The 24,641-nt window shown below is 43.8% G+C and overlaps 1 protein-coding gene across 5 annotated transcripts in view; it reads right to left on the reverse strand.

Moving 5' to 3' along the window:
• MCF2L (MCF.2 cell line derived transforming sequence like) overlaps positions 1-24,641 on the reverse strand; it is a 123,263-nt gene that overhangs the window by 50,927 nt on the left and 47,695 nt on the right. For 3 of the 5 annotated variants that reach the window (XM_064143724.1, XM_064143719.1, XM_064143722.1), the window contains exon 1: positions 22,503-22,613. Coding sequence is in view for 2 of the 5 variants with exons in the window: in XM_064143723.1 (XP_063999793.1) it covers positions 22,503-22,617 (115 nt within the window). In the remaining 3 variants the exon portion in view is untranslated. Of the gene's footprint in view, positions 1-22,502; positions 22,618-24,641 lie in introns of those variants that run through there. The other 2 variants (XM_064143723.1, XM_064143725.1) reach the window with 1 other exon arrangement.

The following is a 24,641-nucleotide window of genomic DNA, read 5'->3' on the forward strand; positions in this document are numbered from 1 at the left end:
AGTTGAGAACATTATGAAGACAACAAAGTCACGTATTCAAGAAAAGTAAATATTGGAAGCAGGTCTGCTTGCCAGTGTCCCCTTGCCCTACTGACCTCTCTGCTGGCACATATGCTTGTACGAGTAGTTACAAGACACTCTGGAAGACATCCCCTCTCTTTTAGAACATGGGATGAACAGTGCTTTGGCAACAAGCAGGTACTCCATTGTCCTTCAGCTCCTGATTTCACTGAGAGTGCCATCTGTCTCTCTTTCTCTCAGCCACATTTATTACATTCCCTCCAAATACTGATTTTGTCTCTATGTTTCCCCTCTCTGTTCAATTTTCCTGAGAGTAAAGCATTTGGACTGTGTCTCAGCAGAAGCATGCTCTGATGGATGTGGCCTGCCCTGCTTATCAAGCTTTACTCCCTGCCTTGCTCTAGGTACACAGGACTCATCAGCTTAGCCTAGGTCTCGCTCATGCACCTGTATCACTCTTCAACAAACTTGTCACCGCCACCCACATTTGCCTCCCATTCGTCCCTCTAACCATTCTCTTTCCTTGTTGCCTTTTTCCACAAACAGCCCAAGAAGTCTTGAGTCTTTTTTTTTCAAATACTCTCAGACCAGATTACCAAGTTGGTTCTCACCCCACCCCTTCATGAATATGACAGTCTCCCTCACCCTACATCCTGCTCATTCTTTCAGTATCCTCCCCAGGGTAGACTTCCCTTGGATCTGGTCCTGACAGTGCGTAAGGCAGCTTCCCTGTGCTGCCTGCTTGCCAATAGGCAGCACTCACAGCCCAGAAGAGTGTCTTCTTTATCTCAGCCCTGATGGCAGACCTGGCTCTAGGGAGGACCATTCTTCATCCACAGAGAAGCTCCTGCTCAGCCCCAGGATGAAGTGGGGCATTTTTCATAATGGATTTGAGTAGCTGATGAGCTTCTATGACCTAGGATTTAGCCAGATTTTTCTCCTTGTCACAAAGGTCGTCTTTCTTCTCAGTGTTAAGTCCAAGTCCTTGAACAAAGGATGGAGACACTTGAGCTTCTCAAACAAAAGGCTGTTTCAATGTTGGAAAAGCACATGGATTTGTCCCCTGGCTTTTTGGGAGCAGCTCAGCTATTCTGGCAGAACTTTTAAGCCAAAATGTCAGGTGAGACCTCATGAACATAAAGAGATTTTGGCAGAGCTGTAAGTGACTGGAAACCAACACTTACAGTGTCAAATAGTAGACAACCTTAGCAAAACCACCTGCACATTAATTGACATTTCCCTTACAACCTCTGTTTTCTTTAATGCATTATCTTGTATCCGGTGTACTTTCTGAAACAGAATTTATATAAGCTTGTAATTCAGATTTAGTATTTCCTTCCTTTGTTTCCCTCCTAACAGGCACACACACAAAATACATCACGAGATAAGCTTTGTTCTTCTGTTTATTCACCAGCACAAAGAACAGAACGTATTTATAAAGGCAGAGAAACCATCCTTGCTTTGCAGGAAATACGTCTGGCAAACTCACAGAGGCCAGGTCAGAAAGGTAGAAAACAGAGCATGGGGAGCAGAGGCTGCAGAGCAAGGGGAGCAGCAGAGGATAGACTTTCTGCTCAGTCCCCTCCCTCCATCTTGGGGAGTCACTGTTTGCTGAAGGTGGGAGAATGAGATTGAAGCACCTGCCCAACAAGCACTGACTTCTCTGCATACAGAGTAGAACAGGAACTGAATTTTCCACTTAGTGACTCCTCAGCTTTAGATCACAGGGACATCTCCCTCCTGTTTGCAATGCTTATGAGCTCATGCACCTGGGGAAAGGGTGGGAAAGCTTATAGTACATAGGACTGCAGAAGAAATTTCCCTCTGGGGTGTGTGGAAATGATTACATAGTCACCATCTGAAAGACCCTTGCATTTCTCCAAAGTATGGGTGGTGGCAACTGCTATACAAATAAGTTCCTACTGCTTCTACACTGCTGTATGTGTATACATGGCTCTTTACTACAAACAGAATAAAGACAATCTACAGGTCCATGACAGACTCAACAATGTCAAACTTCTGCATGTTTGAAATACTGTGCAGCACTGTCAGTTAAATAACTGCAGTTTAATAAAAATGAATTTCAATTGTAAATTCTTATTATTAAACAGTTGGCTTATATCACACTCAAGATTCTTCCCTACCTTCATTACCTTTGCCTGTACTTACAAACTGACTAGAAATTCTTGCTCTCAGTGGCAGAAGAGCTATTTTGATACTAAGACTTTGGTAACCTTCACTGAAGAATTACTCCTTTGAGCAGAGCACTCGGGCAAGGTCTACAGCAATCTGCCTTATAAGTAGCTGAAGCTGTCGTTAGATTCCTAGTGCCACCCATTCTTAAAGCTTACTCATCCTCTGCAGCTCATCTCTGACCACCAGTGCACATCAGTGATAAGTACACTGCTTGAGCAGATGTGGGGTCTCAGGCTACCCACAAACCCTGGTCTTTTTTGGCATGCAAGATGTAGGCCTGTGTAGGAAGGACTATGGAATTGGCTCACTGACCCATCATTAGCCATACCACTGTACCACATACAAGGTGTGGTGACATTTTAGGAATGGTGTTGCCCATCCTGTACATACAGCAGTTCAGTTTATGCTTGAGCAAGCCACAAGGGCTGTGTAGACAAGCTTGTTAAAAAATAAAATAACTAAAATCTTAAAAGTAGAATTGCATCCAGTACAGAAAAAGACAACCTAGAGGTCAAACAAGTTCAGCACATAAAGGGAGACAGCCCAGTAGTCTGAGCAGAGGGACACCAAACACTTTGAACACCAGACATTCCTATCATGCCTCCAACAATGAAAATGCTTCCAGCAGTTGTCACTCCGAAGTCAGAATTCATCCTGTATTCAGTCACCAACAAACAAGCTAGGGTAATAAAGAACAAACATTCTCTGGTACTTTGCTTAGGAACAGCCTATTGGCAACCAGATACTAATTAGCAAGGTTATTGTTTCCCAAGAGAAAAACTGGATGCTGCATTTTCAGAGGCATTTCAACTGATTGAATCTGAGCCACTTCAAAGAATATTTTTCCATCTCTCCTGCTAGGAATATCTTCTTGGGGGGTTAGGGAGACACAAGAACTTTCTTAACTGTAAGAGTTTCACATCAAACCACTAATGCTCTGGCAAGGCAAGAAAACAGAGAAAAGTCACCTTTAGTGGCCTTTATATGCCTAGAAGACAGCCAGATAGTGTCACGGAGATCATGATATTATTGGTATTAACAAATCAAGATAAAAATCTCCAGTACAGCAACTACAAAAGAAAACTATTTGGGTAAGCCATATGGTCACATTTCACATTGATATGGTTTTGTTGTGATTCGCCATCAAGGAAAATGGCAGGAACAATTCACCTGGCATAGCCTTGCCTCAGATCTCCCCTCCTTGTGCCCTTATGCAGGATAACCATTATGAAAATATTTTGGTATTTGGCTGATCTTTAAGTATTTTGATCTTATGACAGCTTCTTTCTTACTATCCAAAGTGAGAGTAGGATTAAGGACTTAATATTTGAAAGCACAACCTCTAAGAAGACAGTGGAGTTGTGTTTTATTGAGTAAATGACAGAAATAAGAGGATCTATCACACTCTATGAAGCTCCAGATATTACAGGTTTTTATAGCCCATAATACCCAGCCTCACTCTAAAATCAACTGCCTGATTAAATCAGCTTAGACATCTCAGGAACTGAAAATGTACTACAAAACAGACGTGATTCGAGATCTGCATTGGACAATGACCTTTCTAGATTCAATTACTAAGTTAACCTGTAGGTGTTAACAGAGCATCTTAGCTTAACATTGTTTTGTGATGCTGCTGCTGTTTCAGATCCTATGTGATTTCTAGAAGCCTCAAATTAGTACTTAAAAACAAACATGATTTGAGATCTGCATTGGACAATGGGTTCAATTACTAAGCCTGTAGGTGTTAACAGAGCATTTAAGCTTAACATTGTTTTGTAATGCTGCTGCTGCTGTTTCAGATATTACTTATGTGTTTTCTAGAAGCCTGCACTTAAATTAGTGCTTAAAAGCAATCAACTGAAGAATAACCTGGAAAGTAAAATAAATGTTATAATCCTTTACAACATCAATGTTGCAAATGATAATGCAAATCATAACACACCAAAGACCTTGCTCTACAAATATGATGAAAGGGCTGGAATACCTCTAAGAAAGCTGAGGGTGTTTAGCTTAGAAAAGACTCCAGGGGAACTTTATAGCTGACTTCCAATACCTGAAGGGATTCTACAAGCAAGGCTGGAGAGACACTTTCCATAAAGGTGGTTTAGGAATAGGACAAGAGGGAATACTGAGTCAGAATAGTTTCAGATTGGATCTTAGGAAGAAGTTCTTCAGTACAAGGGTGATGGGACTCTGGAATAGACTACCCAGGGAGGTTCTGGATGCCTCCTCCCTGGGGTTAAGGTCAGACTGGATGAGGATTTCAGCATCTTAGACTAGTTGGCAGTATCCCTGTCCATGGCAGGGAGTTTGGAGTAGATGATCTCTAAGGTCTCCTCCAACCTAAGCCATTCTATGGTTAGCAAGTTTTAAAATTGTATTTTCTATAATTATGAGAGGAAATTTGAGTTTTGCATTGGTATTGAGATCTCAGTGGCAAAGAAACAATTGGCCAAAGAAAGCAATAGAACAAAAACATATTCCCAAAAAATGCTATGTATACAATTGCATGATGTGGTCATGGCATTTAATTAGACAGAAAATAGCAGTCTGGTGCCAAGCTCTGCCACAGGTGTAGATGACTGCCTGAGGTCAAAGAGTATCTGCATCAGGAACAGTGTGGCCAGTAGGACAAGGGAGGTTATTCTTCCCCTGTACTCAGCACTGCTCAGGCCACACCTCGAGTACTGTGTCCAGTTCTGGGCTCCTCAATTCAAGAAAGATGTTGAGGTGCTGGAATGTGTCCAGAGAAGGGCAACAAAGCTGGTGAGGGGCCTGGAACACAAACCCTATGAGGAGAGGCTGAGGGAGCTGGGGGTGTTTAGCCTGGAGAAGAGGAGGCTCAGGGGTGACCTCATTGCTGTCTACAACTATCTGAAGGGACATTGTAGCCAGGTGGGGGGTGGCCTCTTCTCCCAGGCAACCAGCAATAGAACAAGGAGACACAGTCTCAAGTTGTGCCAGGGTAGGTCTAGGCTGGATGTTAGGAGGAAGTTCTTGCCAGAGAGAGTGATTGGCATTGGAATGGGCTGCCCAGGGAGGTGGTGGAGGCACCGTCACTGGGGGTGTTCAAGAAAAGCCTGGATGAGGCACTTAGTGCCATGGTCTAGTTGACTGGCTAGGGCTGGGTGCTAGGTTGGCCTGGATGATCTTGGAGGTCTCTTCCAACCTGGTTGATTCTATGATTCTATACCACACACAACTGAGAACAGAAGTGTTCCTAACAAGGGTAACATTTATGAACGTAAAACATTTGCAAACACCCAGATGAAGGACTTTGGCTACCCCAGCAGACCCCCTGAGCCCCTAAAGCAAACTGGCATGACATTTTGGCTACAATTCAAACTGACATCTCAGCTCAGATTACTTTCTGTTGAGGCACATATCTGGCCTGTTGGCTATCAGTTCTCATTCCAGCAACATTTATGGGAAAAAGCAGGAATGGTGAGCACACTATATTCTGGCACATGCTATGGCATTTGGGGCAAAACTGGGGATTAAATGACTAACAACTTCTGCATAAATCCAGATGCAATTAGTAATATATTTTTGTCTTCAATTTTTGTAACCTCTATTTGGCCAGCTGAAAACTTTGAAGAAGCCAACTAATGCAGGGAGCAGAACTGGAAGGACATGCCCATTTCTTCTGATCTCCTTGGATGACCATGCATACAGCAGAGGTTCAAGGAACAGGCTTACAGGAGTTTTAACAAGACTAAGTGCAGGGTTCTATATTTTGGCCACAACAACTCCAAGCAGCACTCCAGGCTGGGGACAGAGTAGCTGAGAGCAGCCAGGCAGAGAGGGACCTGAGGGTGCTGTTTGGCAACTGAAGATGAGCCAGCAGTGTGCCCAGGTGGGCTGGAGAGCCAAGGGCATCCTGGCCTGCATCAGGAACAGTGTGGCCAGTAGGACAAGGGAGGTTATTCTTCCCCTGTACTCAGCACTGGTCAGACCACACCTTGAGTCCTGTGTCCAGTTCTGGGCTCCTCAATTCAAGAGAGATGTTGAGGTGCTGGAAGGTGTCCAGAGAAGGGCAGCAAGGCTGGTGAGGGGCCTGGAGCACAGCCCTGTGAGGAGAGGCTGAGGGAGCTGGGGGTGTGAAGCCTGTAGAAGAGGAGGCTCAGGGCAGACCTCATTGCTGTCTACAGCTACCTGAAGGGAGGCTGTAGACAGGTGGGGTTGGGCTCTGCTGCTGGGTGCCCATTGGCGGAACGAGGGATGCAGTCTCAGGCTGTGATGGGGGAAGGGGGGGGTCTGGGCTGGATGTTAGGAGGAAGCTGTTGGCAGGGAGAGTGATTGGCGTTGGAGTGGGCTGCCCAGGGAGGTGGTGGAGTCACTGTCCCTGGAGGTGTTTCAGAGGAGTCAGGATGGGGCACTTAGTGCCATGGGCTAGTTAATTGTAAGGATTAGGTGATAGGCTGGACTCGATCTCAGAGGTCTTTTCCAACCTGGTTAATTCTGTGATTCCTGAGATCCTGAATTTAAAGCTGATGCTTGATGGTGTGGAAGTCACTGCATTGCACCTACAGTATCCAAATCTCTGGAATCAGAGATAAAACTCGTTACCTACTCCTTACTGTGTTTAAAGAGCAAGTGCCTACACTGTGCTTTATCAAAAGGCTAATGACCTAGAAGAATTATATTTATTTGATTAATTTCATATGAAATTTACCTGTGGGAAGGAAAAACCCAACTCAAATTAAGCTAACCAACGTTCACCAATAAAACTAGCAAAGCAAAGAAAATGTAACAAAAAAACTTCAAAATGCAAGTGCAGCCTCTAGTGGTCTGCCCAAAATCTCTGAATACTGAGTAAAAATTGATATCTCTCTCCATATAAAGCTGCTGGCAGCAACAGGCAGCTCTCCTCAACACAGCTTATGTTGTGACACTCCACAGCAGGAGCATAACCTGTAAGCAAGGAAGCACTACTTCTCATTGATTCTTACATTCAAAACAACATTTTGACAACTTAGAATCATAGAATCAGTCAGATTTGGAAGGGACCACAAGGATCATCTAGTTCCAGCCCCCCTGCCATGGGCAGGGACACCCTACCCTAGAGCAGGCTGACCCCAGCCTCATCCAGCCTGGCCTTAAACACCTCCAGGGACGGGGTCTCAACCACCTGCCTGGGCAACCCATTCCAGGCTCTCACTATCCTCATGCTGAACAAATTCCTCCTCACTTCCAGCCTGAACCTACACATCTCCAGCTTCACTCCATTCCCTCCAGTCCTGGCACTCCCTGACAGCCTAAAAAGTCCCTCCCCAGATTTTTTGTAGGCCCCCTTCAGATACTGAAAGGCCACAATAAGGTCACCTCAGAGCCACCTCTTCTCCAGGCTGAACAGCCCCAACTCTTCCAGTCTCTCCTCATAGCAGAGCTGCTCCAGCCCTCTGATCATCCCAGTGGCCCTTCTCTGACACACTCCAGCATCTCCACATCCTTCTTGTAATGGGGGCTCCAGAACTGGATGCAGTACTCCAGGTGGGGTCTCACCAAAGCAGAGTAGAGGGAGAGAATCACCTCCCTTGACCTGCTGGCCACACTTCTCCTGATGCAGCCCAGGACCTGGTTGGCCCTTCGGGCTGCAAGTGCACACTGCTGGCTCATGTTAAGTGTCTTGTCCACCAGCACCCCCAAGTCCCTCTCCTCAGGGCTGCTCTCCAGCCACTCACTGCCCAGCCTGTTTGTGTTGAACCTCATGAGGTTGGCTTATGCCCACCTCTCCAGGTCCCTCTGGATGGCATCCCTTCTCTCCAGCGTGTCTGCTGAGCCACACAGCTTGGTGTGGTCAGCAAACTTGCTGAGGGTGCACTCAATGCCTCTGTCCATGTCACCGACAAAGATGTTGAACAAGACTTGTCCCAGGACTGATCCCCGAGGGACTCCATTTCTCACTGGCCTCCACTTGGACATGAACCCATTGAGAGCCACACTTTGGGTGCAGCCAAACTTCACACTCCCACCTCCCAAACAAAACCACGACCACAAAGCCCAAAACAACACAAAAATACCACACCGAAAACCTAACTCAAACCAACCAACACAACCAAGGAAAAAAAAAAAGGAGAGAAAACAAGCAACTAAATCTCTATGAATGCAATGTACAAATTATTCTAGCATATTTTTCCATTCTATATTGTAATCCTGTGAATAGTTGGATTTTATAAATACACCTTCAAAACACAACGTTTGGACCTTCTGTCTCTGATTTGATGGTGCCCATCTGAGAAAGTGATAAAGCTGCATGGGAAACGAAGAAAACCTGAGCTTTTGTGTTGGAGCTGAAGCAGTTCAAGCCATCATTAGATAAGGTCCAGATAAAAGTTTTATGTGTTTCCCCCTTCCTCCACTAGACACTTTCTTTTTTTCCTCCCTTCTCCACATTGCAGTTAACTCTTCCTAAATTTTACCCAGTGTACCACTGATGAAAACTTTATCTCTTTCCTTTCCTATCAGGCTTACTTTTGGTCTCAGCTGTTATTAGTTCATGGCTCAAGTGTCTGAAAACACTCAAACTGTATTCCAGTTTTATAGGGATAGAGGAATTGTTGGCTACAAAAAACTGTATTTTGGGATGTCACAGCAAATGGGTAAACAAGATTTTTTTATCTATGTTGGGTTGTGAGATGGCATAAATAAAAACAAGTGATTATAATTTGCTCATGAGGGAGAAGTGAGCAGAATTAAAGAGTCTGGGATAGTGGCACCATGAAAATACTTTTTGATGCTCTATAAGCAAAGACCAGACAATACACGATGTTGTGCAAGTGACAGGAGATTTAAAGGCCAAATAAACAGGAGACAAAGTCATGAAAGTGACTTTGAAGAGCTTTAAGGGGCTGGTAGCAATTCAAAACTTTGGAAAACTCATCCAAGCGTCATGACTTCAGCCCAGAAAGCCACATGTGGTTACATGCAGCCCTACTCTTACCTGGAAATCCTTCAGTCACTACAGGACTGTGACAGCACCAGCTCACTGCACCTGCTGCAAAGCAAGAACCCGCAAGGATGATGGGCTAGTATCAGAGACCTACTGTTGATGAGGCGAGTGACAACTCACAACCAGGAGACCTGCTCTCATAGAATCATAGAATCAACCAGGTTGGAAGAGACCTCCAAGATCATCCAGGCCAACCTAGCACCCAGCCCTAGCCAGTCAACTAGACCATGGCACTAAGTGCCTCAGCCAGGCTTTTCTTGAACACCTCCAGGGACAGTGCCTCCACCACCTCCCTGGGCAGCCCATTCCAATGCCAATCACTCTCTCTGTGAAGAACTTCCTCCTAACATCCAGCCTATACGCAACCAAAAGTCTTCATCCTTCAGAGCAGCAGGTCTTTTGGAATTATGAGAAATTAATACAAACAGGGGGGAGAATACCTGGAAGGGATCTCAAGAAACATATAGCTCCAACCTCCTGCCATAGGCAGGGACACCTCCGACTAGAACAGGTCACTCATGTTTACTGGAGGCACTTCTGTCTCAAGCACTGCTTGTGTTCCTCGGCCAAATAAGCAGAACTAGTACACACCTTCTTTATTTTAAAGAATGCATGCCAATATATTACATAGCACACACAGTCATATTGCTCTTTCCCCTGCTCACTGAGCTTCAGATCAGTATCTTCCCTATAGCTCCTCTTTATCTCCTATGTTACTCTAGGTCCTCATATCAGCCTCTCTGCCACTTTCAAAGTTAATTCCTCCTTAAAGCGAACGTGTGTGACTGATTGTACCACAGAAATGTTGGCTATATCATATATGCATATGTTAGCATATATCATATATGCTGACATTCTTTCTGCTCCAAAAGCCTTAAGCTGTTGAGGGCAAGCTGAGGGAATGTAGCCAGGGCTAAAAATAAGAACTAAAGTGTCCAAGCATTGTCGTCTGCCTGAGCCTGGACATCTGCTTATACCACATGCAACAATTTCCTTTCGGTAGTATCCATTGGCCTTGTTTTATGGTAACTCCACAAGATTTATCCCACCAAGGAACTCCAGGGACTAAAATCAAAATGGCTTTGCCATGTTTCTACAGATAAAAGAAATAATCATTAAAAGGCAAAATTAAAGCTTAACAGCTTCTTTTGGTGTGTAAAATTAAGCAAGGGCTTTAATTCTTTTGATGGAAAAAACAATGGTGTAATTTTTTCCAGCCACATAGAGCTGCTTTTAAAAGGACTGTTCAAAGAAAGACAACTTTGAGGCCTCATTTAGACTTAACTACAGATGGCTGAAGTAGGCCATGTTATCCTTGAGGGACAATTAAGAATAAATAGGTCAATAAAGGCAAAAGAGCTCCATGCTGGTTAAGCTTAAATAAATATGAGCAACAGAAAGCCTTTGCTATCTTTGCTTTAGAATGATTAAGTCCAGGCCCATAAAAGCATTTTCACACATATTCAACACTACAGTACTGGAATTAAACCCATTTCCAGTGCACTGCAACAACCATTAATGCCTCTGCACAAAGTATTCCTTACCTGGATTGCTTGCATGTTTTGTTTTAGAAAGGTGAGTTTACACTTCAGTTGAGTGTTGCACTCTCTAAACTTATGACTGGAGTAAAGAAAACTCTTGTATGGGGTTCAGCATTATAGTAATTAACTTCTACAGTTTCACAGTGCTCAAGTTATTTTGTCTCCACCAGATTAAACTCGCCACTGAACACTGTGTGTCACATCTTATTCAAATCCTCTAAGCACTGAAGGTGTAAGTGGGATTTAAAGACAAAAAGGGCTTTGCCTGTACAACAGGGCTGAGTTTTAAACCAAGTTTAAGATATTCTCACGGTGGACATCAAAAGAAATGTAAATTGTTCCAAACCAAACACCAATTTGGTCTCTAGCATGTTGAACTTTGACCTAATCTTGTCAAACTATGCATCTGACACAAAAGTTTCAGAGTATCACTGAAGATGCAGTCCTCTTAGCTCCAACCCAAGCCTTTACATTTCCGTTCTGCTTACAGAGACATATGGCATTTACAACTGTTTGGCAGCTGTGCTCTGAGAAAGGAAAGGCACACACAGCATGACAGATTTTGCTGGAAGTCCTGGGATGTTCTCACTGGCAAATTTGAGGGGTTGCCAAGGTAACAGCAGGGTACAGGTTCCATATCTTCAGCCTGGATTGTAATCTGACAAAGAGGAGAGCATGGAAATGAAGCCCAGCTGACAGAAACAAACTCTGAAGCTGCAAAGTTCTTGCTCAGCGTGTCAGTGTGAGCTGTCAGAACGTCTATTTTCTTGGCACTTCTTACCCATTATGTGGTGATGTTCATCCCTGGCACTCTATAAAACAAAAGTGGTTAATGCAGCTAGTGGTGGGCAGCCTATTTAGTTTGCAGATAAACAAGAAACGTGCAATTACCCTCCCACACTGACTTTTCACAAGGTCACTGTGGACACTGAGGGACTTAAGAGCTCAAAATGCTGCATTATGCCAAAACCATTGCCCCTGGCTTCCAGAGTGCAGTGGTAGCTTTATGCTGAGGAAACTGGCCAGATTCAAGCTAAGCCCTGTGCTCTCCAGTGCCTTGTGTGCTGAGGAAGTTTGTTAGGACCAGCAATATCCATGCAGTGCTGTGGCTTGTTTTTCTGGTCTCTGTCTAAATCCACTCTGTCACTCTTTGCTGTGTCCATGCTAGAGAAGTTTTCTCAACTCTGAACCCACTGGAAGGCTTAGCATAGACATTCATTTTTCATGTTTTCAGTGTTATCTCAAATGATGGGGAACTGGTGTAGTTAACAAGGAAGCATGTTAAACTGAAGCTTGGTAAACCCCAATAACTGAGCTTTCAAGGTGTCTGACACTGACACTTTTGGAGGTCATCTTGCTCCGTTTTGTTACTTGGACAGGATGGCTCCCTAGTCTCCAACACTAGACAGTGCCACAAAAACTGGGATTTCTTAGAAGGCCACATGGTGTTCAAGCATTTGTAAAGTGCTGGGATCTCAAAGAAGAGGACGTTCTCCCAGGCAGGAAACCAACAGGGACAACTTTCAAAACAGGAAATTGCTGAACATGCCAAGTTAACCTGAGGTATGCTCAAGATCATGCAGTAAAGAAGGACGTGAGAAAGAAGCCGTAAAAGGCTCCACCTGAATGAAAAAGGCCAGAGTGTTGTATTGAATCAGTGCTGTGGAACTCAAGCTGGCCATAAAATACTGTTCTGATTTTTGTAATCTACACTGTTTCTCACAGGAGGTTGGAAGGGACCCAAAGGGATCATCGAGTCCAACCCATCTGCAGAGTAGGACCATACAATCTGGCTCATGTCACAGAGGAACACATCCTTGAAAGTGTCTAGGGAAGGAGACTCCATAGCCTCTCCGGGGAGCCTGTTCCTGTCCTCTGTGACTTTTACAGTAAAGAAGTTCCCTCTTATGTTGAGATGAAACCTTCTGTGCTGCAGCTTATATCCAGTGCTCCTTGTCCTATTACAGGGAGCAAGTGAGAAGAGCCTGTCTGTCACGACTGTCCTCATCCACTCCCCCCACCCTGACCCCCAGCCTTCAGATATTTATAAACATTTATTAAATCTCCTCCCAATTTTCTCTTCTCCAGATGAAAAAGCCCCTGGTCCCTCAGCCTCTCTTCATAGTAGCCCTCTGCTGGACCCTCTCCAGCAGATCCCTGTCCCTCTTAAACTGGGGAGCCCAAAACTGAACACAATACTCAAGATGAGGTCTCACCAGGGCAGAGTAGAGGGGGAGGAGACCCCCCCTCAATCTACTAGACATGCCGTTCTTAATGCACCCCCCAGGGTCCTATTGGCCTTCTTGGCCACAAGGGCACATTGCTGTGCCATGAATAACTTAGTTATCCACCCTGGAGCACTCTCAGGTCCCTTTCCACAGGGCTGCTCTCCAGCAGATCACCTCCCAGCCTGTACTGGTGAAGTTTATTATTCTTCCCCAGGTGGAGGACTCTGCACTTTTCCTTGTTGAACCTCATTAAGAACTTTGTACTTAAGACTCAGTTTTATACTTTTAAACTATTAATTTTCCACTCTCTTGTGCTCACAAGAATTTTAGCTTGCTTTCTTTGTTCAGAGATGAACTTACATGAGCAATGAAGAAAAGCATGACAGATATATGCTTTTGTTCTCTCATACAGCCTATTGTCTTCTGCTTGCAGTAAAAACTGCTAATTAACCAGAAGCAAAACCATATGTTGAAAAATCCTGTCCTTTTTTTTTTTTTCCCCCCAAATAACCATTGCAATTATCCATTCTTTTCTTTTGGATCAAGTTCTCATGCTACATTCCACATTTGGTAAATTCATGTTTTTGGAGTGATAGCTATGATGGATAGAATTAAGTATGACTAACACTTGCCTGTAGGGTACATTGCAAGTCTTAGAAGTCTATAAGTCAGCCTAAGTAGAGAAAGGAAGAAATACTTTCAAAACAGAGAAAGATAGAAGAAAAGCCCCAAGATGGCTTCTTAATGGCACAGTCAGCAGTTGTTTCAGGAGCCTGTTGCAAACCTGAATGGAATATTTTTCTTCCATCCTTTGTATACAGAAGGATGCAAGAAGCATATCCTACAAGTGTCTCTACAACTCTGCATTAAGATTGAAGGGCACTCTGTATGGAGGTCATACTTTTTTTACTCAGCTAAGAGGTGTGACAACCTTGCTCTGTGTGACCTCCTTTTGGCACCCAACTCAGAAGTAATCTCCAAATGAGTCACTCAGTGAAGAAACAGGAGATTTTCCACTCTGCAGAAAGAGAACTGGATTAGCTACATGGACATGATAAAATGTTCTCAAAGCATCTCAAATAGATGCAAGATCACAGGACATTAGGGGTTGGAAGGGACCCAAGAAGATCGAGTCCAACCCCTCTGCCAGAGCAGGACCACACAATCTAGCACAGATCACAGAGGAACACATCCAGGCAGGCCTTGAAAGCCTCCAGAGAAGGAGACTCCACAACCTCTCTGGGGAGCCTGTTCCCAGATGCACTGTCCTCTGTGGAAATCCAGGGAAATTTAAAAGAGCTGAGACAAAAGTCTTACAGACATTTATCTACAGAAATGACTATTCAGCAATTCCATCAATAAGAACTACAATTTCCCAAGGATTGATATTTCTATGTAACATATTTGCACCAATTCAATGTTTTATTTCTATAAAACACTTTATAGAAAGTATTGCCTTAGGTACATTACATACCGCTGTGGATTCTTCTTCTTTCAGCTTCAGTACTTTATGTCTAAAACCAAAAGTCACCTGTACCTAAGAAAAATCCACAAGAATCTTCACTTTTAATAAACTCTATCTTGTAATTCAGCAATAATAATAATAGTACAATGTTGGGGTTTGAGCAGAACTGAAGGGAAAAGAACAGGTTTGAGCAGAACTGGGCAGAACTGAATAGTCTGAGAAAATAAGGAGAGTAAGCAGGCTTGAGTAACTGAACTGATAAAGAGGCACAGCTGCAGAAAAGTGGCCTTGGGAGGCTGGCAGAGAAGCTGAGGGAGTTCTGAGCTGTGCGAGAAGGCAGGCTGCTCAGCCCTGGGAACGAGCAATGTTGTAAGTTCTTGCAAAGGGGGGTAGTTGGTCAGGTCTGCCTCTGTGCATGTGGACAGCCCATCTCTGCTTTGTAAGTCTATCAAAAGTACATGCCCCTCTGCCAAACTCCACTATATAGGGTTACACTGAGTTTCAATAAACAAACTGACCATGGTGCATCACGTTGTTGTAAGCTTCATGTCTCTCTCTCTCCCACATGGCCTAGAAGAGAGGCCAACTTGACAGTACACTAGCGACCAAAAGGGAGAACTTGCTTACACATATAGCTTTAGGACACCAATAGAACAAGGGGACACAGTCTCAAGCTGTGCCAGGGAAAGTATAGGCTGGATGTTAGGAGGAAGTTCTTGCCAGAGAGAGTGATTGGCATTGGAATGGGCTGCCCAGGGAGGTGGTGGAGTCACCGTCCCTGGAGGTGTTCAAGAAAAGCCTGGCTGAGGCACTTAGTGCCATGGTCTAGTTGACTGGCTAGGGCTGGGTGCTAGGTTGGCCTGGATGATCCTGGAGGTCTCTTCCAACCTGGTTGAATCTATGATTCTAAAGACATACATCTCATTTCAAAGTGGCATTTAGAAAAAGATTTGCTGTAACCTTCCATTGTCTACAGTACTCATCCTTTATCCATTCTTTCTTCCCGACAGAGCAGTGATCTGTAAGTACATACAGTACATGACCTGACGGTCATGTCACACGCTATGTCAACAACCTGTGCTGAGTATTTTGAGATTATTACAAACCAAACTTTAAACATTGTATTTTATCTGTCTATAGACATTAATTTCCCTTGCAACAGTGGCCTGAAGAACATGGTTTAGCTCTCTGCTTAGTGACATACAGTAGCAATAGGTTTGACTGAGGAACTTACACTGAGCTGAAGTATTCCCTTTCCACATTCCATATTCCTTTCTTAACATCCTCATGTAGTGGACATTTACACATCTGAGCACATACTGTTCTACTATTTGCACCGTTCTACTTCATGGTCACCTAAGTCAGTAACATGCAACTTGTCATAGTTCCAATCCTAAATGTAAGGTGTCCCAGAAGACATTTAATTCTTCATGATAAAATTTCAACATGAAAAAAAAAACAGAGAAAGTTTACATAGAAAAAACTTGCAAAATCCAATGCTGAGACTGTACAGAACAACAATACAGTAAAAGAGTACAAGATCATGTTTATCTACAAAAATAGGGGGAATAATAAAGTTAGGCTAAGAGGGTTCAATTTTTCCTCTTTCAATCAAGTCCTAAGGTAATCTTTTAATCAAGACTTCTTTCACTTGGGAACAAACCTTGAAAACTGATGCCACTGCTAAGATCTGTTACATCAGTAAATTGCTTATTGGTCAAACTCTGCTGTAGAGCACTGAAAGGTCTTTTCTTGTGAGGCTCTTAGTAACTCCTCACCATCATTCCCAAGGAATATAATTTCCACTAATGTGCTAGTTTGAAGCCAGCTAATATGTTTTGGTGAGAAGGATTAGATAACAGTGCTGATGTCTACTTCACTCATAGGCTTCCTGAGAGGTATAAGAACAAGAGTCCAAACATAGATAAAGGACTCCTTCTGCTTGGGAGCTCTGAGCTGCACTTCTCTCTAGCCTCTCTGCCATCTCTCTGATTAATCCACTTTGCTTCCTAATCCTCTGTTTGAACCTCCATTCTTCCTTAGGACTGGGGTAAGGTTGAGAGGGGTGGGAGAAGGTGAAGGGGTGGTTTGGAACCCCTCCTGGGGACTCAGGTTTTTGGGAGAGGGGTTGTGTTTCTGTATTACGTGCAACCCTGTATATTTCTATCTATAATTGTATATACTGTAAATATCTGCCTGTATATTCTGCTAAGCTGTAAATGTAAGCTTCACTCAAATTTCCAGAGTCAGCTGAGTCGAGTCTGGGTGATTTCCAGAGTGTGGGGGGCAGATAACACCCAAACCATCACAATTAACATGCAACTGCAGACAGTCAGACAATAGGTTTTGAGTTATTGCTGCCAACCCTTCGCTGTGATCAGGAATCTTGTACTGGGCCAAGCATCACATCCAGTTTTCTGAAGAACTGTTGTGGCTCCAGACATGCCTGTGCTCTACAGGGCCTTTCACAGAAAATCCATTTGCCCTCAGTCACAACAGTCACAAGTGAAATTTAAGTATTTTGTAAGCTGAATGAACTTAATCTGGGGAGCAGTCCACACATAAAAGCTCTGGGCTTGTGCTGGGTTGACCATGGCTGGACACAAGACGCCCACCAAAGTTGCTCTATCATGCCCCCTCCTCATCTGGACAGGGGAGAAGAAATAAAACGAAAGCATTGTGGAGGGAAAAAAGGACAGGGAGACCACTCACCAGTTATCATCTTAGGCAAAACAAACTGATTTCCCAAAGTTCAGTCTAATTTATTACTGATCAAATCAGACTAGGATAATGAGAAATAAACCCAAAACCAAATCATAAAATCACCATGCCCTGACCCCTCTCTTCTTCCTGGACTCACCTTCATTCCTGATTCTCACCAAAGCCAGCCTTTTAGCCCCTTTGCTACTTAAATCTTGCCATGGAAAACCAACAACAGGACTGCATTTCCAGTCTTCCTGTGAATCTGCACTTCTTGCTCTTTAATAAACTTACAAAATAAAATATTAACTGCCTCCACCTCCCTCAGAAGTAGTTTACAAAGCATCCAAAACAATATTTGAAATTTTAGCCCTAGAAACCAATATAACAGCAAAACTCCTAATTTATGACAGTTTTAACAAGACTAGAAATATCCCAATTCATGTAAAAATCACAACACTGCCTCTCTTTGGGACATATGCAGTCAATAACTTACTTATGACAAAACATACTTTATAAGGGGATGTGTGCTGAGATCCAGCTAATGGCATTTCCACAGGGTTTTTTTATTCCTATAAACCTGCACAAGGGCTCATAAAATTTTACACAGTAATTTTGTAACACCTCTAGGAAAGATGTCAGGGATGTCTTCAGTCTTTTGAGATTACAGTTCTCAGGCACAAAAAGGGTCCAAGATTATCAGTATCTTAACACAGGGATTATTTTTTACAAGGCTGAAATTGAAGAGTTATCACTCAAATACTCAAAGTATTGTTATATTCACAGTAGTTAATACCTTACTCTTCACATCCAGCCAGCTGGACTATCTCCTCTACAGAATGCTAGGGTTGGAAGTGACCTCTACAGATCCTCAAGTTCAATCCCCCCTGACAGAGCAGGATCACTTAGAGCAGGTCACACAGGAATGCATCCAGGCAGGTTTTGAATGTCTCCAGAGATGAAGACTCCACAATGTCTCTGGGCAGCCTGTTCAAATGTTCCATCACCCTGTCCGAATGTTCTGTCACTCTCACAGTTGAAGAATTTTTTTCCATATATTCATGCAGAAGCTCCTGTGCTCCAGCCTGCACCTATTGTGCCTTGTCCTATCACTGGACATCACCAAGAAGAGCCTGGCTTTGTCCTTCTGAGGCTTGCCTGTCATATGTTTATAAACATTAATGAGGTCACCTGTCAGTCTCCTCATTTCCAAGCTAAATTTCTTTCATTTACACAGAACAGTGATCTCTTTCTAAAGAAGTATAAATCAAAGAAACAAGAAAATCCTACAAGAGCAGCCACTTCTGGCTCAATACACACAGAATAATTGTTGTTGACAGAGAAAACTAACAGAAAAACCTCCAGAAAATCTAGTTCCAGACTTTTAATTGGTAAAAACAAGCTCCTGCCAAACTGATGCTCTGGGAAGCGCTCCGTTCTCCTCCCCCCCCACCAGATGCTGTTTGTTCTGATCAGAATTTCTCACGTAAACCCCACTCTGTGCAAAAGTTCAATGGGCCACCACGAAGCTCACCACCAAGGACTTTTAAAGGAGAAGCAGATGTGAATTTAGTAGGTAATTATTTGGAATAGCAGTATCCAAGAAAGATCCTATCAAGGAGGCTTAGCACCATGCAGTTTAACCAGCACAAGGATAAATAATGAAAATGCAGAAGTTGGCTGATGGTTTCACACTCCATTTCTTGATAAACTATAGACTAATAAGCACAACCAGGAGGGCATCTCACAGTACTACCCTGCATACAACCAGTATTGCCTCACAGACAACAGGCCCTACAAAATTATTTAGAGGAAAATTCTTCACAAGAACACTACTATTTCTCTTCGTGCATGCAAAAATAAAGCATGCATGGAGAACATCTGCCACGGCTAGACCCAAATGGAAGTCCAATGGAGTTGCACTGAATGCTGTCAGTTAAAAGAATGTGAAATATGGCTCGAGACCAACATTTACTCAGCACTAGGGAACCCAGCGACAGGACGAGAGGCAAAGCACACAGAATTTCCTGTGATTGAGTTTATCTCAACATGAAAAAAACTTTTTCCCTGTGAGGCTGACACAGCACTGGAACAGGCTGCTCAGAGAAGTTGTGGGGTCTCCTTCTCTAGAGGTCTTCAAAACTCATCTGGACACTTTCCTGTGTGACCTGTCCTAAGTGGTCCCGCTTTGTAAGGGTGTTGAAGTTGATCTCTAGAGGTCACTTCCAACCCATAGCATTCTATGATTCTATGAAACCTGTATTTCTTAGAGTTTTTGTTCTGGCAGAGCCATGTAGCCCAATTTGGGAAAGGTATAAAGGGCACCTCTTGATTCACATAATAATTCAGATTTGAAGTGATCTTGGGAGACTTCTACTCCAACCTTCTACTCAAAGTAAACTCCAAATTCAGATTTGGTTGTTCAGATCTATGTACAATCAGGTCTTGAAATACTCCACGGACAAAGACTCCATAGCTTCTCTTGGCAGCTTGTCTTACTGGTGCGTTATTCTCCCTGCAATAATCTTCTTCCCCGACATCCAGTTCAGAACCTCTCTGTTTCCATTATCACATTGGGCCTGCCTTTCTCCACTGCCCACTTTTATAAGAAGTCCATTGTCACCTCCCCACAGCACTCTGGTCAGTGGGAACTGTGACACATGGGTTCTTACAGCTTTCTCTCCTCCAGCTGAGCAAGCACTGTTCCTGTAACCTTTCCTTGCACATTGGCTCCAGCCCCAACCATTGCAGGGGCTCTGCTGGACTCAGCCCAGTTTGTGAGCCTCAGAGTTCCAACACGGTGGGTGGAATCAGGAGAATGTCAACCAGTAGATCCCATGCTGTCACCTGCTTCTGGCTGTGCTCATGCTGATGTAGCCCCGGGAAGGCCAGCCTTCTCTGTTGCCAAAGGATGCTACTGGCTTATGTTTAGCTTGCTGCCCACCAGCACCTCCAGGTCCTTTTGAGAAGAGCAGCCTCACAGGTAATTAGTCCCCAACTTGCACTCCTGCACATGGTTAGTCCATCTCAACTGCAGGACTTAGTATTTGCCATTGCTGAATTTCAAGAGATTCCTGCCAGCCCATGCCGCCTGTCTGTCTAGGTTCCTCTGAACGGCAGTCCTTCCCAAGTGTACTGACTGGTCTGCCAGTTCCTCATCCACAATCTTGATGAGGGTGCACTCCACCTCCCCCTCCAGACTCTTGCAAGGATGTCAGGCAGCATGGATATGCACACTCTACCTTTGTCAACATGTAAAGCATGAGCCAGTAACATCACTCTTTGAGCTGGATAATCTAAGTAGGTTTCTTACCTGCCAAACAGCCCACCTGCCAAAACATAACTCAAAGTGGACACAAAGGTGCTGGGGGAGACTGTTTAAGGTCCTAAGGTATGGTAAACAGCATACAAAACTTCCTCTCATTCATGCATCCAGTAATTTAACCACAGAAACAGACTGGTCAAACGCAATTACTGCTATTTAATTCATTATGGCTACTCACATCATCACCTTTCCTGTGCCCAAAAGTATGTTTTAAGAATATTTGCTCCACGATTTTGTCACAGACCAAAGCGACATTAACCAGCCTGTAGTGTTCTGGCCATTATTGCCCTTTCAGAACATGAATGCAATACTTATGTTTCTCCAGCCATCACATTCCACCTCTGATCTCAAAAACATTTCAAAGATGATAGAAAGTAGCCCCATTGAGACAGTAGACAGCCTCCCTATTATGCTCCATGTACCTCATCTTATCCTAAAGACCAGATTTGGGTCTGCATTTCTTAAGAGATCCTTAATCAGATCATCATTCTCCTCCTTAAATCCTCAGTCTAAACACACAGGCCTGGCAGACACTGTTAGAGAAGACTGAAGCAAGAATTCAAGTGTCTCAGCCTCATTTATGTTGGCTGCTACTAACCTACCAAACCCATTCGTCATGTGCACATCATCAGTTTATTCCTGTATTGTTAAAGCAATAAAAGGGTTGGGTTTCTTTTGTGTGGTCCTTGATGTCCCTTGTTTCATGTTCCACAGCTTCAGGTGTGCTTTGACTTTCCTGAAACTATCCCTACCTGTTCTTTTGGCAATGTTTCTATATGTCTCCTTTGTAGACTGTGCCTGCTTTCACCACCTGTATGATATCTTTGTACTGCAGAGCAGTCACAAGTTCCTCATTCAGCCAGGTCAGACTCCTGTGATATCTGTTCATTCTCCAGGGTGTACCATTTTTGTACTTAGAGGATGCTGTCCTTAAAACTTGGCAGTCTTCCTCTTCAGAGTTGCTTCCTATTGAATCCTACCTATATTTTCCCTGAATATGTCCAAAGTCTCTTGAAATCTAGTGTCTGTACTTGCCTCCATCTATCTCCACCAGGATCTTGAACCCTGCTATTTCATTTCCTAACAGATCTTCAACAACATCTCATTTTTCTATCGAGCAGCCCATTGATAACACTACTGTGAGAAGGCCAGTTTAGAAGCCTCCAAGTTTTGGAAGTGATACAAAGATGTTCAGCTGAGCCAGGGAAACAGGGCACAAGTGGTTAGAACAAACCTCTGTACTTTCCTGAAAGCTGAGTGCAAAATCTGAATGAGCAGGGCGTTGGTTGTAAAAAGAAAACAATGATAAGGTCTATATCAGTCGCTGATTTGCTAGCTGCTATAAAAAGCCAGTATATAAACAATGTTGTTTTCTTGGCTTTGAAGCATTGGCTCTGTTGCTGTTCCTTCACTCCTCTCTAACTCCTCCACTAACCTTGACTGACCAGATAACACGTGAGATCTTGCTGGTTTTCCATCTGGGGGGAGAGAAGGTGGTGGTGTTGACCCCTTCTGGGCTTTGTCTGGGAGGGGACGACTGGATTTCTGTATTGTTTCGAAACTGTATGCAATTGTAAATACATGTAAATATATTTTGTAAATATGCTTGTAAATTTAGATTTGCTGTAAAATGCAGCTTTATCTTACTCCCAAGCCACCTGAGCCGGTCTGGTCAATTTTAATTTGGGGGGATGATTTCCTAAACCCACCATAGACTATGGAGTATTCTCTTGCCCTGAGTAATATCTTGAGCAGCACCCAGGAATTAGCATGCTCTGACAAAATTATACAGGTTTTCAGTTAAAACACAGAACAAGACACTCTTAAATACAGCAAAGGTAAGAAATGAGAGGAAAATGTCCATCATAGAATCTGCATCTATACATACCAGAAAGTAATTTTCTGATGAAGCATAAATAGCACCGTATAATTAATCTAGCAACGGCATTGGGTAGCTGTCACTAATCAAGACTTACTGCCACTGCCCCTTTAATTAAATACCAAGGCTGACCTTTACACCATCACAGAAATGACTGGCTGTGAAAAACTCCTTAACAGACAAAATTATGCTCACCTTGGGATGCTTGTCAAGTAGGTCAGGACATTCTGGAACTCCTTCTCCGGGATCTCGCTGAAAGCTGGATAGTCTGGAAACGTAATAACAGGGCATCCATCTTCCCCTCGTCCACCTACAAGAGGAACAAACAGCAGGTGTGTTTATAGGCAAGTCTCCTTACCTTGCCTGCAGTTTCCCCCTAAGGAAACAGCTGTGTTTCTTTGGGTTTTGTTTTGGGTTTTTTTGGTGCAGGGCTCATTGATGTGGACACTATTTATTCTTAATAGCCTAGTTTCTTCTTCAGAGCTTAGGAAGTTTTACAGGAAGGAACACAATACATTTTTTTGTGTATGAACATTTTTGCTCATGTCAACAGTACTAACACCAGGTGGCAGTGCATCTTTTGGTAACATCAGCTGTATGTAAATACAGCAAATCTGGAGACAGAAATGAACACTTTGGCCACAACAACCCCATGCAGAGATACAGGCTGGGGTCGGAGTGGCTGGAGAGCAGCCAGACAGAGAGGGATCTGGGGGTGCTGATTGATACCCGCCTGAACATGAGCCAGCAGTGTGCCCAGGTGGCCAAGAGAGCCAGTGGCATCCTGGCCTGCATCAGGAATGGTGTGGTCAGCAGGAGCAGGGAGGTCATTCTGCCCCTGTACTCTGCACTGGTTAGACCACACCTTGAGTACTGTGTTCAGTTCTGGGCCCCCCCAGTTTAGGAGGGACATTGAGATGCTTGAGCGTGTCCAGAGAAGGGCGACGAGGCTGGTGAGAGGCCTTGAGCACAGCCCTAGGAGGAGAGGCTGAGGGAGCTGGGATTGTTTAGCCTGGAGAAGAGGAGGCTCAGGGGAGACTGAAGGGTGGTTGTGGCCAGGGGGAAGTTGCTCTCTTCTCTCAGGTGGCCAGCACCAGAACGAGAGGACACAGCCTCAGGCTGCGCCAGGGGAGATTTAGGCTGGAAGTGAGGAGAAAGTTCTTCACTGAGAGAGTCATTGGACACTGGAATGGGCTGCCCGGGGAGGTGGTGGAGTCGCCGCCCCTGGAGCTGTTCAAGGCAAGATTGGATGTGGCACTTGGTGCCATGGTCTAGCCTTGAGCTCTGTGGTAAAGGGTTGGACTTGATGATCTATGAGGTCTCTTCCAACCTTGGTGATACTGTGATACTGTAACTAACCTAGACAAAACCAACCCACCAACAAACCCACAACAAACAAAACAAAAACCTAATATAGAATTAAGTAGGTGAATCTCCATCTTGAACTGAAGTGAATTTCTTACTAGTTTCAACGCATTCATGCAACACCCCACCAGCATGCCTCTGCTGAGCTGGCTGCTCTACTTCTAGGATGGTCTAAAACAAGTGACTGAACATTAAATAAACGGGAGAAGGTGTTTCAAATTAAATTTCCTGATCAACCTCTCAAATTACCTACACAAGGTAACATGGACTCAAACCTATACACTGGGCAGAATTCACACATGAAAATGCTTTTAGAATGTGCTTCACACAGATTTTTTACAAGCAAAATGCAATTCTATTTTTTAAAGGCAATGACAGTATTTCATGTCTGAAAGAATATTTTCACATAGACAGGCTGGACAAAGTATTTGTTGAGCCCCAGAAATTGCATTAAGTTAACATCTGGAGGGTTGGGAAGGGATGTATTGCTGAAGTGTTATCTTTGCTTGATAGTCCAAAAAGGAGAAAAACAGGCAACAATTACAGTGGTAAAACAACAATGATATTTTTTCTAGCCCTGAAAGAGGAAACCAGTTATAAACCGATCATGAGAGCAACAGTGATTTCTGAAAGTTAAAACGCACTATTAGCCACCCCCAGTGCCTTTGCATGTAACCTCACCAAGCACCACCTCCCCCCCCCCCCAAAAAAAAAAAGAGAAACATCTGAGCTCAGATGCATTTGATAAAAGAAACCACCATTTCTCTCCAAAGCCACATGTAATTAGACGAGCTCAGATAGTATCCTTATCTTAATTTGCAGCGAAACTGACTTTAATCTACCGGCTTACAGGCAATATGGTGCTACAAATGTGCAGCTCTTCAAACCAAACTCCATCAGAAAATAGCACACATTAGACACATTCAGACACACACACACAAAAATGCAACTACAATGCAAGTAACGCAA

Source organism: Pogoniulus pusillus, chromosome 5 (genome assembly GCF_015220805.1).
Source record: "Pogoniulus pusillus isolate bPogPus1 chromosome 5, bPogPus1.pri, whole genome shotgun sequence".
Taxonomy (NCBI): Eukaryota; Metazoa; Chordata; class Aves; order Piciformes; family Lybiidae; genus Pogoniulus; species Pogoniulus pusillus.